General features: G+C 35.0%; 1 protein-coding gene across 1 annotated transcript; it reads left to right on the top strand.

Moving 5' to 3' along the window:
* The first annotated feature begins 2,338 nt into the window (after positions 1-2,338).
* LOC149299729 (tyrosine 3-monooxygenase-like) lies at positions 2,339-17,527 on the top strand. Its single transcript, XM_089486024.1, has 12 exons — positions 2,339-2,566; positions 3,810-3,984; positions 6,027-6,115; positions 9,311-9,378; positions 10,154-10,204; positions 11,213-11,358; positions 11,909-12,044; positions 12,268-12,337; positions 13,573-13,629; positions 16,319-16,414; positions 17,158-17,291; positions 17,368-17,527. Exons 1-12 carry the CDS (start codon positions 2,339-2,341, stop codon positions 17,525-17,527), a joined length of 1,410 nt encoding a protein of 469 aa, XP_089342150.1.
* Positions 17,528-17,867: the final 340 nt, after the last annotated feature.

Genomic DNA, 17,867 nt, shown 5'->3' with positions numbered 1-17,867 from the left:
GATAGCTTCAGTTGGGCCAATATAAGAACTGGTAAAATTTAATTCACAAAATCACTGAAACTAATAGGAACCTGATGCATGGACAGAGTATAACTGGCTCATAGATGACACTTTTTCTCAATGGATGAATTCATGCATATAGTTTGTTAACCAAATCAAAATACATGCATAAAAACAAATTAATGAAAAAAGAAATAAGCTTATTATACATACCTTCCTCCCTGCATTGGAAGACCTTCAAAGCACAAATATATGCTGGGGTATTTTATTTTGCTTTGTACAAAATTAAATGAAAAAGAATGTTGTCTTTCCATAAACACTGTCTCCAAGACTTAAACCTTAAACTGGCGCCTTCTTTATATTAACTATCAATTAATATCAAGACAACTTTGTTTTTCCTTTAATCTCTTACAAAGCAAAGCAATACTATTCCAGGCACAGAGTAGTTAAAATGCTACAAGGTAAATTTATGTTTACACAAAATCACATAGAGCAATGCTTGAATGTCTTTTTTGGCGGGATAAAACACCAAACAGGACAAATCAAACACAGAAAGGGAGGTAAGTTGTGGTAAATCAAGGTTTTTATATTTAAATTCACAATACAATTTCCTTCATCATTTCAATGAAGGCTAATGGCAATGGAGAGCTATTTATTTATATAGAGAAACACATTTAGGCTTTTGTACAATACCTATGTTGTGTTTTGCTTGTGATTTCACATCTCAGAAATGATAGATGTAACATAGATTAACATATTGGGTTTATTCCTCAACTACATACAAAATAAATATTTGCATGTCATCACATATGGTTGTATTATTATTATTATTATTATTATTATGAGTAGTAGTAGTTTGGTAGTGTGCAATAGTGAAGGGTGGTTTATAAAACTCATACTATGAGCTTAATATTTATGATTAATCTCCTTCCAACCATCCAGATTGTGATTGAAACCTATAAAAACATTTTCTTGAGTATGGTCAGTTATAACTGAATGATCATAATAAATATATATTATAGTATTTAAATAAATAGATATAAATGATAGCGTTTAATAATATCTTGCATTCATTTAGACCAGGCATGTCCAAAGTCCAGCCCGAGGGCCAATTGCGGCCCGCGTTCCAGACTGATAAGGCCCCACAGATAAGTTGCCCAAATATAGATCTGTTTTTTTGATATTAAAGGCAGAGTGATTTAACACCTGTTTAGATTTGTCATCCAAGTCACAAAATGAAAAGTATGCCGTTTTCAATAAACTTTGCATAAAATAGTTAATTTGCATTTAATTTTAATGGTTCAAAGAATGTCAGGCAAAATTGTCGGCCCTCGCACATGTTCACTTCATCAAATCTGGCACTCTTCGAAAAAAGTTTGGACATGCCTGATTTAGACAATGCAACATTTTCAGACTTATTACTGTATTAAATTGTACCCATTGTTTAGCTCATCATGGACAGATACACAGTAAGTAGATTTAATAAATATGGTACTTTGTGAAATGTCCAATTTACTGTTACTTTCCTGGAACAAGGTTCAGCACAATGGACAGCACCTCCTCCATAAATATATAGGTTCTGCTGGCACCAACTTGTGCTTTTTCTACCATAGCCCTTATTCCTAGCTCTGTGATGAAGTATTGTTTGAAAGGAGACATAAACACAAGTAAAGGAGGAAAAAAGACAAAGCAAAGTGTAACTTATTAAAATGTAATATGTAATAAGGTATTATTAATTGTGCATTATTTTAGCTAGATGGAGAACATATAAGTAATGGGATCATGCCAACAATAAAGCTGAAATAATTGTATAATATACATGGTATTTAGGGGAAAGAAAGGTATCATTGTAAATCTGGTTAGTAGTTTTGTAGCACTTGTGCCAAGATCTGCCTTTGTTCCTTCTTAAGCATGCAGGTTTTTATGTCTTATCCTCAGATTGTTTGGGTGAATTAAAATAGACATCTAATATAGCGATTTGCATAAAATACAATTTCAATGTCTGCTTTCATGTATTGATTCATGTCTTTGCCTTAGCATAAAACGTTGCTGAAGGGTGAGAAAAGCATAGAATGAATATTCATGGGTTGTATGGCACTATAAAACCCCAATAAATGGGTTTGCTTCTAGAAGATAAGCAGTCCACATCTATGCTGTATAATTCAGCCTCTTGAAAGTTGCAGCTAGTACAGACTTATAATAATAATACAAACGCATCTTCATATTGTAGAAGAAAACATTTCTAGTGACTGAATAGCTGAAACAGCTAACAGCTTCCTAGACAAAAATAATCTCAGTATCTCACTACTTAACATACTGTGATGAGAGCCAACTCACGATGAAATCTGAAGTAGGTGCTCCTCATAATGCCCACCTTGCTGCCACAAAGCAGGGAGTTGCAGAGGATGAGAGGGCAGAGAAAGAGTTAGCAGGGGACCTTCAGGCAACCGGATCCCTGGAGAGCTTCGGAGATCCTGCTGATCATGAGGCAAGCACTTTGAATCTAATATTTACAGTGGTAAATCCTGGAACATCTGGGCTGTCCACAAGCCTCAAAGTCATAGAGGTAAAGTAATGGCAAATTAATATGCATATTTTATTTAAAAGGTCACTGTAAAGCTAATATCTTTAGTATTGTGTAGTTACAAATCTTGTAATGAGTTTTTTGACCTGTCATATTTCATTTGTATTTAAATGTCAAAGAACCTACACATTCTCATGGTCATTTGAGTGTATGTTATGTATTTATATGTATATTTACAGTTATAGGTACAATGTTCTGGGCATATAATGTTTTTCTCAGTTCTTAATGACTCAAATAATTCTATTGTTTTGCAACCCAACTGAAATATAAATATGCAAAACATGATCTGCAAATTATTCTGTATCTCAAGATGGCAAGCTTGCAAGAAGGGCTCTTTCCACCTACTGTATCGGTTTGTCTTAACCCTTGAAAATATGTATTGTAAGAAGTGCTGCGTAAATTGTTGGTGCTATATAAATAAAAGGTAATAATTATAATTTGCTGAGTTGCTAGCTGTCAAATTACAAATATAAACCTTATTTTGTGAAAAGGTTACTTCTCAAAGCAAAATTTCTTAACTTTAAGAGCCACTTTAGGAGGACCATGGGCAATGTGGTTTTGACCTACAAAAGGGTAGTTACTTGAAAGCCATACATTTTATTCTTTACAATTAAACATTTAAAAATAACAATTTTAAATTTAAATAGACAACCTTATACAACTAACACATACCAATGAGTTGTCTGGTAAAAGGGAATAGAGGAGTGGATATTAAATAGTACTCTGTAAGATGTTAAGTAAACATTTATGCTTCAAATTGATATATTATTTCATCTTTATCTGCCTTTTTGCAGAGTAAATCATCTCAAACACTTGTTAACTCAAGAGTGATAAGTAATTATTCTAATGCTTTAACCAGATGTTTACGAAGTCTTTGGGACTTGAGCATGAACCAAATCTTCACTGTAGTTTAGAGGAATGTCTACCTATACATTCAATCTGAATGATGGGGGCAATTCAAGTAAAGGCAACTCTTAACTATGAATGCATTTAGAGCAGGCAGAATTCCATCTTTGAAACAGATGAGATTCATGTGGTATCTGTCTGCCTAGACAGGAGACGCTCCTGAGTGACTACACAACCACTTATGTTTCGGTTTGAAAGTATATTCATAACCTTTTGTTTAATTTTAGTTTTGGGGTACAGAATAAAAAGAAGGGATATTTTTTATTTACTATTTAATATTCAAATATTGATAAATATTAGTGCATATTCTTGCCTTTAGAAATTTGAAGCTTGTATCTACCACATTGAAACCAGACCTGTTCGATGGATCAAGCACATGGGGGATGGCCTTGAATGCTTTGTGAAATGTGACATCAAAAACTCTGTAATAAGCTCTCTTTTAGCATCTTTAAAAAGGGTGGCAGATGATGTGAAAATAGCTACAGAGGAAAGTGGTAAGTGCTCCTGTTGAAAATGCCATTTTCCAATATATTTTCAGAATTTGCAGCCGGCCCTGGCAAATATACTTCCAGTAAAAAATATGCCTACACAGTTTTTATGATACAGTATATTTATGCAATCATAAAATGTTGAATACATTTCCTCTCAAGTTCTGCTGCTGTTGAGTTGAAAATCATTTGTCATCAAAGTTGATAATGAGAGTCAATGGTTTGTAGCATCTGTCAGTCCTAGTGAATGGACAATTGGGCCAACTCAGCTCTTTGTGAGCCCTTTTCAACTTGGCTGCCAACTTGATTCACGTTGTATTACTGTGAGCCCGCCCATTGATTGTGAACTAGTAAATAGGCCAATGCTTTTCTTGGTCAATAAATGATTTGTCCAATATCACCAAACTCATAAATTCGCTGGATTGACTTGGGTTTAATTGATTTTAATATTTTCCCTGATTATTTCATCTTCCTTTAAGACGAAGTTCTAAAGGTAAATTTTTACCTTTAGAACTTTCATTGGTTGATGCCAGAGGAGCCCCCTGCCGGCTCTTAAGGCCCTTTAAGATCCTGGGGCCAAAGCTGCTGCTTACTGTTACAGCGTTAACCCCGTATTAACCACTGCTAGAAAATCAGCAGAAAATGAAGAGAAAACCGAACAAGAAGAACGTATTAGCCCAGAACGACCATGGCAATTGGCGAATATTCATGGAATACGAAGGTTTTTTTTCCCCCTGAAGATAAACACAGAGACGTGGGTGGTGCCCAAGTTCTAATTTATAGCTATATGTATAGACCTTTATGGACTTTCATATTTTGCTGATATGTGACCCAGCCTCTGGTAATGAACACCCACAATTTCTGCAGCAAATGCATAATAATAATGATAATGCTCATGTAAAAAAAGGTAGATCTTGGCAAAAGTGCTACAGGACATAGAAGATTATAGCTCCAATGCCTATTTTTACAATATTTCAGTTTTATTGTTTACATCATCCTGTTAATAATATGTCCTCCATGTATATATGTTAATATTATCTAGATAACATAGCGAATACTGGATAATAACTCATGAAAAATGATGTTGCCACCAACAGTGGTTTCACAATATGGATTTTGGATTATCCTGTAATTGTTTGTATTTTATTATTTGCACAAATACATTTTTCTCATTTGAAGACAATTTAAAATTTAAACTGAGAATTCAAAACAGCAATCCAGATTGAATGCTGAGAATAAAACAGCAAATTAAGTACCTTCCTGTGTTGAGGTGTGCTAACCATAACCACTGCCAACCATGAAATTGGTTAAAATGATTGTCATTTGTGTAAGCCCAGAACACATGTACGGTAACTGAACTGCCACCAGGGGTCAGTCATGTTCTGTTTGATGCAGGTTTGTTAAATTACCAAACTGCCTTTATTTTCTTCTTGTTGTTAGGCTATAAAGTGCTAAACATTATGGAAGCAAAATCATAATGCATATAAGAAGTGTAAAGAAAGAAAGAGGAATCACATGACTTACAGTTTTTTGCCAAAAATATAATGTTGGGCATTAAAAATTACAAATGACATGTTGTTAAACACCAGTTGTATTTGCTTGATATGCCATATTACAGTTTACGGACAGCTGTGGCTCAATTTTTTGATGATCAAGATTTTAACATATGGCCTGAGAGTGGTGATGACATTTGGCAAGATTCTTTAAGTTTCCCACTGATCAATATAATAATGTGGGGTTTTTGCAGGCAGAATTTATTAATCAATTCTGCTTTATGAAACTATATAACTACATAACTATTTAAATGCCATATGTATTTTAAATGATGTAAAAATAAAAAATGTGCACTTAAAAAGGCAATTTAGAATAATTTAATATAAATATAAAAATTCTCCATGCTCTATAATTTATATTGCTGTTGTATTTTATTGAACCCAAAAATATTATTTGGAAGTGGTGTAGACTGGGGATCACGCCTTTTGGAATCATGTCTAAAATAATATTATAATACAGCTCATTCCCAGTAATATTGTTGGTTTTCCAAACAGTGTCTTCTTTTCCAAGAAAACTGCAAGATTTGGATTTGTGCCATCACCTGATTATTAAATTTGAGCCCAATTTTGATCAGGATCATCCTGTAAGTATGAAGTAATTGAAAACATGTTATATCATCTTGGAGTGCATGAACTTTCTATGTTATGATACCAAGATTTGCTACTCAGTGGCTACCTTGCTGTCTTGCATAAATGATCTCCCAAGGACAAGAATGAAAAACAAATTTGTCCTAGATTGCCCCCCACCCCCATAATATTGTCAAGGAAGTTCACTTCATCTGGTAATGATTTTACATTATAAAGCCTGTTTGAGTCAATAATTTATCCCAATCTTCTGAAAAGTCCCAGAAGGTCAACTGGAATTACATCTCTGGGTTCAAATTGTGTGCCTCTTAGTAGTATTAACATAGTGAATTCAGAATAAAGGAAGAAACAGATGCCTATATTCTATTTTGGGAAGTTGCCTACACGTTTATTGTCCTACAGAACTTGAGGAAAACTGGTTGTCCTTCACAAGGTACAGTTTTATACGGGTCTGGATGTGGCTCAATCACTGGTTCAACCTTTCCTTCTTAAGAATTATTTCTTAATGCACTCAATACATATATAACTTCTCTTTAGTAAATAAATACAGCATTCTGTTAAATTAATAATAATAATACTGTTAGCTATGACCAGCCCTGGTGCTTATAGCATCCTAGGCAAATGGTGTCACTGGTGTACCCTCCAGCAGACACTTGCTTGCAATTATAGGACAGAACTACAGCGGTGCCTGCTAAGTGCCCTAGACAGTCACTTAGTTTGTTTATATGATAGGGCCTGCACCTATTGAAACTGTCCTAGTTACAAATACCTTATGTGAGTAAATCCACATTAAAGGACATAAAGTATATCCCTAAATATATTTTAGTTGTAACCAAATTTTAACCAAAACACCAATATAAAAAATTCTAGCTCACAGAAAAGTATGTTTGTTATAGTCTTCCCAGGCTAATCATTTACATAGACATTAGGAGGATTTGCATCCACTGTTGTCAGATCCATAACCAAGAAAATGTCATGCAGTGAAGCATTTTAAGGTTATGTCCCTGGGTGGGTATTTGATGATTAACTAATACCATATGACATGAGAAAAAGACCAATTTCCACAGCTGTACGTCTTGGCTTTTTGCACAAAATGATGAACAGAGTTTCTTTTTTAATAATTTTAAGGTTAACAACAAAAATCTTGCATTTTAGCTTTTGTTTTCTCATGTGATTTATGAAGAATCTGTTATTTTCTGTTATTTTCTACATGTTTAGAACATCAAGAAAAAGCTCTTGCACCAAGAAACATGTCAAAGGCAGCCCTTACTCTTTGACCATGTTGTAATGTTTATGTTATAGTTGTGAAGCATCGTTGCAACCTGTAAATAAAATTAGCTCATACATGTCCTAATCATTTGTACCTTTTTGCATTCTTTCATCTGACACATCTCAGATGTCCAACTCCTGACTCTGACCTATTGATATCTTACAACTCTGCCCACCCATATATCTACTGTCATATCCAAATACCCTCTTCATTCCTCTCATGGCTTGCATCTCTCTGCTACCATTATTCCCTCATCCCACTTTCACGTTCAGGTGCTGTACCACTTCTCTGGAATTACCTACTTCATTCTGTCAAACGTTATCTCCCTTTCTTTCACAAAGCAAAAAACCTTCCCTTCTAATACCCTCAACAAGCATCCTAAAGAAGCCATCTGCCATGCCCACCTGCAAGTTCAACAGATCAGGAGTTTTCCATATCACCCTGCTTACAATAAATTCCTCTCCAACTGTCTCACTTTACCCTCAACCACCCAATAGATTGTATTGTAAGACTGTCCTTTACTTCTGCACCAGTATGTTTTAAACCCTACAGGACTGGGGCTTTTTCAGGTTCTGAGGGTTTTTTTTTTTTCATTTTTACCAAAAGTTTGTTAAACCATGATTCCCGCACAAGCCATATATAGTTTTGTTCAGGAGAAGTATAATAGAAGTACGTAGAAAGAATAATCAGTATTGATAATAGATCAAAATACTATGCTAAAATAAAAAAAATAAAATGTTTTGCATTTTTTGCTTAAGATTTCTTCTATACTGTAAATGCCACAGCTGAACAATGACCCAGTTAAGATTCAGCAACATCTCTTGAGTACAATCATAATGTTGAATATTTTTTTAATGTGAAGGGGTTTGGGGGTAGTGACCTTTTTTTTTTAAAAAAACAAAAAAACATTTTTACTTGTAGTGGTATGGAAAAGAGGCGCATTTAAAAAAAAATAAAAATTCCTTTTTTGTTTTGTTCTTGCACTGCTGTGCAGGAAGATTTCTCTGCCGCTGCAACAAAGTCAAGACCTACAGGTACATCCTAAAGGGCGCCTTGGCACAGATTTAAGCAAAGGGGTGCAAACAGGTTAACATGTATCAATGTTATGGACATTTTAAATTGCCTTTGTTAAACATTTCCCCTGTCCCCTTTTGTAACAGTGTTATTGAATATGATGGGACTATATAAAGAAATGTAATTTAAAGATTAACAGGTTAACATGTATCAATGTTATGGACATTTTAAATTGCCTTTGTTAAACATTTCCCCTGTCCCCTTTTGTAACAGTGTTATTGAATATGATGGGACTATATAAAGAAATGTAATTTAAAGATTTCTGCCACTGCCCTAGGTCCCCACCTAGGTCACCCACCTCAGCATCTGCTGTCCATTATAAAGCCTCCTTATTAGATTAAATAGTGACAGACAGTTGAGGAGATCAGAATCTGCCCTGCTAACTGGCCTATTGAGCAGTGGCACACTCAGGAGCTTGATTACTCATTAGGGCAATCTTCTGGCCGCTTTGTTGCAAAGGGGATACTGCCACCCGGACCTACCACCATAGGTCTGGTCAGCCTACGCCAGAATGTGCCACTGCTGTTCCAGCCAGCTTCTTGCAGGGCATATTAAAATATGTTGAGGAGCCAAAACCCAGATCACAAAGCTACCTAAGGTTTTTAGGTAGCTTTGTGATCTGGGTTTTGGCTCCTCAACATATTTTAATATGGATAACTAACCTAAGAACTTTTGGGAAACAATACCATTTCCTCCAGGTTGCTTCACATTCAATATTTTTTTATAAATATGGCTTGCAGAGAACTATTAGTAGTAAGATAGACTTTTAAAATAATTTATAAAATTCTGAATTATACTTTAGCATATATTCAATATATTATCATACATTACTTTTTATCTTCTTTTTTAGGGTTTTGTTGACCAAGAATACAAGAAACGTAGAGCATTCTTTGCAGAACTCGCGTCCACTTACAAACAGTAAGTTTTAAGAGTCAAAGACGTTTCTGAAGTGACTCACAGTCCAAGCATTGCTTATGGGACCTCTGTGGATTCCTCTTGTGCCCAAGATGTAAGAAGAAAAGGTTTTTGCATGCAAAGCTTGTTACACATATAAAGTAATCCTTCTAAAAACAGGATTTCATTATCTCATATAAATATATCACTTGCTTCTTCAACACACTTTATCATAGACAATAACAGCATTGAGTTGGGTAAGACAAGTTTCACTTCCAGAACATGAATAATATAATCATAGGACATATCTCCAGGGTCGTAGGAGTCTAATCTTTAGGTGGGGGCGTTCCACCTCTTTCTGCCTTGTTCTGCCAATTTTCCACCTACAGCTAGAAGTAGGTGAACAATGATGATGAACAAACTGGTAATGCTTTTTTTGTGTGATTACACAATATTAATATAACCTTCTATGAGGTGCATATATATATTAATTTAAGCTGTGTCCAGTACTGCAGTAATTACAAATAATCACTTGATTGAATTTCCATAAAGAAAGATCATCTCTGAATAGGTTAATTAAAATCAGAAATTATTTTTATACATGTCCCAATTACTACTTTAAAAGTGAGTTTTTGCCTATAGTAAAGAGACACATTAAACTTTAGTGGTATAATGTTATAGGATGGAACAAAATGAACCACAATGCTGCAACTCAATGTAGCTCACAACGCACACAAAGTGGTTAGGTATAGTTTTAAACCAATTCACTTGTTTGAAAGTCACAAATTCTTTATTCTAGAGGAGACCTGTTGCCAAGAATTGACTATACTGCTGAAGAAACTGCCACATGGTAAGAAATCTATCAAAAAGTGAAATAATCTTATACTCTTGCACATGTATAGATATATATGTGTATATGTGTCATATTAATATGATTAATAATAACAACAATTTTTATTATTATTCATGATTAAAATAATAATATCATACTGAATATTTTAAAAGTAGACATGTTGCATTTTAGTTGGACTTATTCTCTGCTTTATGTTTACAGTCTCTGGATACTCTTATCAATCCCAGAATCACTTACAGTCATGGGTGTTCTATGGAATGGTGCTAGTTAGAAATTATTTTTTTGTAATGATAACCAGATCCACAAACTGCTTTGTATTAGAAAAACTAATAAAAAATGTTTATACCTTACAATCTCTGGATCTCAAAATTAGGTGTTTGTTTTTGCCTAACCATCATCAACTGTGAGTGAGAATGAATGTTAACTTGATTACTTACCATTTCCAAGAATGATCTAAGTTTTCATAACACATTCATAAGAGTGCGGCCCCAGAGCACTGTGAAAATAATTAAAATAGTGTAATGAAAAAATAAAATAGTTATTCTGGCAAGCAAACAAAATCTTGTTCAACGAAAAGTAAGTAAGGGCTGATTTAAGACATTCATTTTTATCCCTGTGTTTTATATCTATCCTTAAGGAGTACACCGAAAGGTAGCTTCATGGTTTGGCTTCAGAGTAGAGTATATTTCTTCTGGTAATAAATGTGAGATCCATATATTTAACACTAAAACTAGCACGTTAACATAGTAAAGTACATTTTAGTTGGCCTATAAGAACAGAATATAACTTTTTTGTTCTGCTTTAATGAAATGGTCACAAAGTTAAATCTATATTATCATAACTCCATTGTTATCTTATTATAAGTAACAATCTATAACAGTAGATTGTTTGTTTCTATATATAAATACTGTATAGCTACATTGTTTTTTGTTAATGTAGCAGTGATGTTTTAACTGCATAATGGGTAGTTTAATTTAACATGAAGGTATATTTTATACTTTAAAGGAGAAAGGTTTACAGATCCCTCATCAGTTTGTATCCAAATTATGCATGCAAGCAGTACTTAGATTCATTCCAACAGCTGGAGAAATACTGTGGCTTTACAGAGGATGCTATACCTCAGCTTCAAGACGTCTCTCAATTTCTAAAAGGTAACACAAATGGAAAAAAGAAAGAAAACAAATTTACACAATTCTAAATTAAGACAAACTAGTTCTCAGAGCCTAATCTGAACATAGGTAGTCAGTGTTTGGTAGATTATCTTGTAATGTAATGTGTTAATGTGCATGTTTTATTAGTTTCTCTTAACACAAAACTTTGTTGTCAGTTTTATTTTTGAGTCTCAAATAAAACAATTATGGCAAAAATCACTAACAGGTCAGTGAGATATAATTAAAACTAACTACATCATGTTTTTATATTATATATTTCTTTTGTTTATACAATAAATGAACATGCATGTGGCCCTGTAAATCCTACGGTTGTCCATCGCAGATAAAAGTGGCAAATTTTGTGCAATTTTTTTACTTTTTGATAAAAAAAAACACCTGTCTTTACCTCAGCTTTGGCCAATGTTTAATACATTTAATACTCATCATACTGTCAATTAATAATTCATAGTAGCACACAGAGTCAAAGTGAGAAATTAAAATATACGTGTATAAAATGATTTTGTTCATTTCACTAAATTGTCCTACATAGAAAGAACAGGATTCACATTGAGACCAGCAGCAGGCTTACTATCTGCACGGGATTTCTTAGCTTGTCTGGCCTTCCGAGTATTTCCGAGTACCCAGTATATAAGGCATCACTCTGCCTCCATGCATTCTCCTGAACCGTGAGTTAAAAATGAACTATACGAATGTTGGCTAAATTGATGGCTTGGTTGAGGTACAAAGTGGTACAAGCAATTCCTAATTAAAAACTAGATAACTTTTCTGCCATCTGAAATGTAGATTACCCATGTTTAGTGTATTATATCCCTGTATTTCACATTCATTTATTTACATATAAAGGAACATATCTAAATTGTATGTATTTTTTAATTACTATTTCTGCAGTGATTGCTGCCATGAATTGCTGGGGCATATTCCCATGCTAGCTGACAAAGAATTTGCTCAGTTCTCACAGGTAAATCACATTTTTGTACAAGATTATTAGACTATTTTTACACTGAGTTTGATGGATCAAACATTTATGGGTCTGTTGCCAAAAGCCTGAGGTGCACACTGTTATCATTGCTGTTGAAGGCACATGTAAATAAGAGCATGTCTAGATTTGTTGTTCTATACATAATAAGGCTAAAAAGGCATACATCCACCGAGTTTAGCCCATCAGACATTGCCCTAATTCCATTGATCCAGATAAAGGAAAAACAGCCTTATAAGAGTATGGTCACTTTTCTCTGGAAAGAGTAAAATATAAATCACGACTGGGATTTTTCTCTGAATCAGTATTATTTTTTAAAATTACTATGTGTACTGGTGAATATCCATTGTTTGCCAGAAGAGTTAGCTTATTTTAATAATATGGGAGATCTGGAGCCGGGACCAAGCAAGAATATGAGTGGTAGTCATGTTCTCGTTAAAGTTGGAGACCCACCATGATGCTAATCCAAGAAGTGAGGTACTGAGAGGGACAAAAAAGATGCATAGTCAAGACAATGGCCGGAGGAGGAAGCTGTGGTTCAGAAATGAGTATTTGTGCCAAACTGTCAATAATCCAGAGAACAAATTAATACTGTCAGGAGAAAGGGCCAGTAAGCAGCTGTGCCAGAGTAGCAAATCATCTAGGCACAGACTAGTAGTACTCAGAAGTCTCCACTGCTTACTTTCTACACCCAGGAGCCATTACAACAGCTATAGATATGCTATAGAATTATGGAAGTGAAATACCATTTTAAGTTTACGTTGTTGGGCTTACCTCAGGTGCTGAATGTTGAATATTTTGGATTTGTCAAGGAACTTTCTGGGGTGCAAGGTGGCATGGATACCCTATTAGATTAATATAAAGATTGGTCCTAAATGACTGGAAATACTTCTGGATACTCAGGGTTGATTTGCAGTTATTGCTAGTCCCAGCCCAGTCCACATTATTTTATAAGCCATAAATGAACGATCATAAAAGTCCCCTTTCAATAGACTTTTGCATTCCAGGCTGACTGCCTCCATGTTTACTTGAGCCATCAATCATGCAGTTAGCTCAGTTGAATGTTGGGCTGTAATTTTATGGGACAGTTACACTGTAAATATATTATCCTTACCTTTATTGTTTACACTGTACTACAAAACACCCCTAGACTTTATTTCTCATTTCTTACCTAATCCAGAAATGTCAGGACTAACACAACATTGTTATATCTGCAGGATATTGGCCTGGCTTCACTTGGAGCATCCGATAAAGATATTGACAAACTGGCAACTGTAAGTTCACATGAGGTCTACAGAACACTCTCTCCTACAGCCCCCATAAAGCCTGCCACACATTTCTCCATCTTTCCACAATTCTACCCTCCCTCCCTGACCCACATCCACCCCTGTGCTGTCTTACTTTATAGAAATCATGGGCACGCTAACGCGGATGCTGCAGGTGCACTGCAACGAGGCGCTTACTTTCTAAGGGTGCACTCCAGGCCCCCCAAAGATCTCAGAAGCACATGTCTACGGCTGTATCAGAGGCACTTGATGTGTTGTCATATCCGGCGCTTATGATACAGATGCATAGGATCTCCAGGACTTCTACACCAGACTAAAAGGGAACATCACAAGGGGTAGGTGGGGCATGGCAGAGGTTGATGGGGACATTGTAGAAGGGTACAGGATATGGAAGTTGGAGCATGTGACTTGGTCAAAGGAAATCAGGTCTACATATCTGTGGAGCGGACGATCGGATAAGTAGGTGGAACTGTGGCTCACTGGTGTCTCAGATGCTGAGTCCAGGCTTGTATGTATGTACTTTAAGATAGCTACAACTGACGTTACACAAGATTTCCTACATTTATTAATAGCTCAGTCATAACGGGACATTTTCTTCTTAGTGTATTACATATTTGCTTTTTGAATGCTTGTGTGGGATTCTAATTCTCTCTCTTAATTAAACCATTTATCTCTTTCCTCTTTCTTCTCACATGGACTTAATGAATGTATTGCCATCTTAGATTACATTGTAACCACAAACTCGCTCCCAGCTTCAACTATTGCTTGTAGAATCGACACTCTTTATGCAACAAAGTATGGTATGGCTACCGTACTTGACCTATTTATCTCATACCTTTAACCTTCTGTCTCCTAATGAACCTGGACCTCCTCCTCTGACATGACCTTATCCGCTGCACTATCCTTCAGGGGCCTACACTTACATACTCTTAGGCCTGGCGATAAAAACGGTGATGGTATAACCATGCTTCTCTCCCTTAACTACACCTTTTTGCATTTATACAGAGTCTTCCCTCCCTTTAAATTTGTTCTCTGCTCTTTCTCTCCACATTGCAGTAATACATTGCTCACATTTCTGACCACTTTTCTCTCTTCTGACACCTCAAATGCCATTCTAGGTGACTTCAACATCCCATATGACATACCTATAACAACTCTGCTTGCTCCAAACTTCCCCAGTGCACTAATTCTCCCACACAATAATGGACCTTATTTGGTTTTCTCTAGGTCATATGCCCTCTCCAATTTCTCTATCTTTCCCTTCCCTCTTTCTGACCACTACCTTCTCACCTATTCCTTACACTTACCCCTAACAATATGTCCCCTGACCTCAACCACATCAAACACCTTTTGGGATGAACTGGAACTGAGATTGAGAGCCAGGCCTTCTCGTCTAACATCAGTGCCTGCCCTCACAAATGCTCTACTGGATGAATAGAAAAAATTCCCACAGAAACACTCCAAAAATATTGTTGTAATCCTCCTAAGAAGAGTAGAAGCAGTCATAGCTGCAAAGGGGGGCAAAATTATATATTAATGTCTATGTATTTAGAATGTGATCGGAGGAGAGCTCTGTCATTTTGGCAAACATTCACAGCACTTTGAGAAAAGTTACCAAAACTTCTGTAAAAATGCCAAGTGTCCTATTTTGGTTCCAAGCCTTTATGTCCCTTTTTTATCCCCTTCTATCTACCTTCTTTTATTAATACCTCAGAATGCTACACTAAACAACAAAACATTTCTTCACTGCAACTCCAATGATGTTGAGACCGCAATAGTAGGAATAGTAGCTGGTAACTGTAGATTGTCTTTGGGGGTGAGGGGCTACAATAAGTTTTTAGTACAAACACTAACTTTTGAATGCATCTATGCCCATGCTTTGCCATTTGAGGCCTCTGTATTTACACAGTGACATTGCACACTATGTTGTCTGCTACACAACCATTGCAGTTATATTTTTTTATATTTTTAATGTTTGTTTTTTTATTTAAGTTTTCTATGTTTTCTTAAGAGACACATTTATGACAAAACAAATGTATTACATAAATTAGAACCTTAGATACTTCAAATGCCCACAGTATTAATTTAGTTTTTAACTGGATATACTGTAAAAACAAAGTTGCAGTCAAAAAGCAACTATTTTTCATTTGATCTATAATCTGTTTTTACAACAACTACAATGAATTAACACTACTGCATTTTTTACATTAACTTCTGAATAAAGATTATCTGTATGAAGTCATGTCACAGTTTCCCTATCATGTAAATAGTAAGTAATTTTAATAAAAAGGATGCTTTTTTAAAATTATCTTCTATATGGAACTATTCACAAATAGCAATGCAGTTAATCCGGAAAAAAAACAGCGCCATGGCAACCTCAAATAACTCTTCATGTTTGTAATATATTTTTCATTTGTTTCATTATTTGGTCTTAGTTAAAATCTCACAGTATTTTAATATGGTATAAGATTTTCCAGTTACTATCAGATTATTTTTCTCCTTAGCTTTTATTTACTAAATCTTTAAAATTTACTATAGGTAACAGAAAGAACTTACTTGACATCTCTAGTCAAGATAGAGAAGAACCTAACTCATAAACAAAGTTATTGAACAGTCACTAAAATTGTAATTCGTTTTTGTAACTGTCTAAAAACAAAATGTTTTCCTTATATTTTAGCTGTACTGGTTCACTGTTGAGTTTGGTCTCTGCAAGCAGAATGGATCTATTAAAGCCTATGGAGCAGGACTTCTATCTTCATATGGAGAACTTACGGTAGGAATAACTATTTGTAAATTATGTTTTTTGGTGCATATATTTGGATATGATTGAAATTCACGACAAATTTGTTTTTCTGTCATAGATTATGTCATGATAACACTATGGAATTAGCTGATGCTCAGCAAACAAAATATAGTGTGATGCTATGTAAATAAACTGCAATGGTGAAGATTACATAAACCAGCACTGTCTAGTATAGGCACTGAGTGAATGCATCGTATTAAGCGCTGCGTAAATTGTTGGCGCTATATAAATAAAAGATAATAATAATAATAACTTTTGCAAATGTCACATTCCTGTATGCAGATTTGGTTTAATAACAACTTCCCAAGAATAAATGATTCACACATTTTGACTTTTTTGAGTGTCAGAGGAAGATATAGAATGTAGTCTTGCTTGACTAATTAGTAGTATAATTGATTTGATGTGTTATGTAAATGCGTAATGCATATAGACTGATATGTTGATGTAAACACAATGATGGTATACAGCTGCCACCATGTGGCCAAAACAGATAACAACAAGTGGATATTTACTGAGCAAACTATTTTTTTCTCCAGCAAAAAAAGGCATCGCCTAATCATTGATTTCATTACAATGAATTAAATTAGCCAGTTAAGGTTCATTAATTCCCTTAAGTATTCCAATGTTAAAAATATAATTGTGCTATGGGTACAAGGCACGAGAATGCTTTTGCCACAGATATATATATATCTCTTTGGCTTTTTTGTTTACAGTATGCATTTTCAAACAAGCCAGTTCTTAAACCTTTTGATCCAGATGTAACAGCCATTCAGTCTTATCAGGACACTTTATTTCAACCAATTTACTTTGTGTCTGAAAACTTTGAGGATTCTAAAGTAAAACTCAGGTGAGCAAAAGAGCCATTCATTTTCCTATATTTTAAATCATGGTTATTATTCTGATAACTGATTTTGCCTTTGCAGACACTATGCTATGAAGATGAAGAAACCTTTCTCTATCCGTTATGACCCTTTCACCTGCAGCATTGAAGTTCTTGATTCACTTCAAAAAGTCAAGAATATGCTTGGTCAGATAAATGATAATCTGAAGAGTTTATATTTCGCATTGGACAAAGTTTGCTGACTGCATGAATAAACCAAACATTCCCTTGTGCCAACCTATAGATCACAAGAATATAGCTCAAAAGTTAATTTTCGCTGCAACTCCTGGAAGTGCATTTTTTCCCCAGCTTCACTTTTATTTATGACAATACCTAAGAACTAATCCTGCAACCCCTGTTTTAACAGTCTCCACTTTAAGGCATTTACCTGGTGTGTCAGATGGCCAATCAAGATGCTGACTAATAATTAGACTTGGGCGCCGGTCAACTCTTGTTCGTCTTTGTGTTCGTCTTCGTTGGGGAAAAAATCTTCGTATTCCGTGAATATTCGCCTGTTCCTGTGTTCGGTTCGGGCAAATATTC

Source organism: Sceloporus occidentalis, unplaced genomic scaffold (assembly GCF_023333645.1).
Source record: "Sceloporus occidentalis isolate IW3139 unplaced genomic scaffold, rSceOcc1.0.p SCAF_28, whole genome shotgun sequence".
Classification (NCBI taxonomy): Eukaryota; Metazoa; Chordata; class Lepidosauria; order Squamata; family Phrynosomatidae; genus Sceloporus; species Sceloporus occidentalis.
This window is presented reverse-complemented; position numbering and strand designations above follow the sequence as displayed.

Bases quoted from the DNA above. Each gene is read 5' to 3' on its own strand.
- LOC149299729 (XM_089486024.1), top strand. From the start codon at position 2,339: ATGAAATCTGAAGTAGGTGCTCCTCATAATGCCCACCTTGCTGCCACA. The intron at 3,985-6,026 runs GTAAGTGCTCCT...TTTTCCAAACAG, and splicing joins AATAGCTACAGAGGAAAGTG to TGTCTTCTTTTCCAAGAAAA. The intron at 11,359-11,908 runs GTAACACAAATG...TGTCCTACATAG, and splicing joins CGTCTCTCAATTTCTAAAAG to AAAGAACAGGATTCACATTG.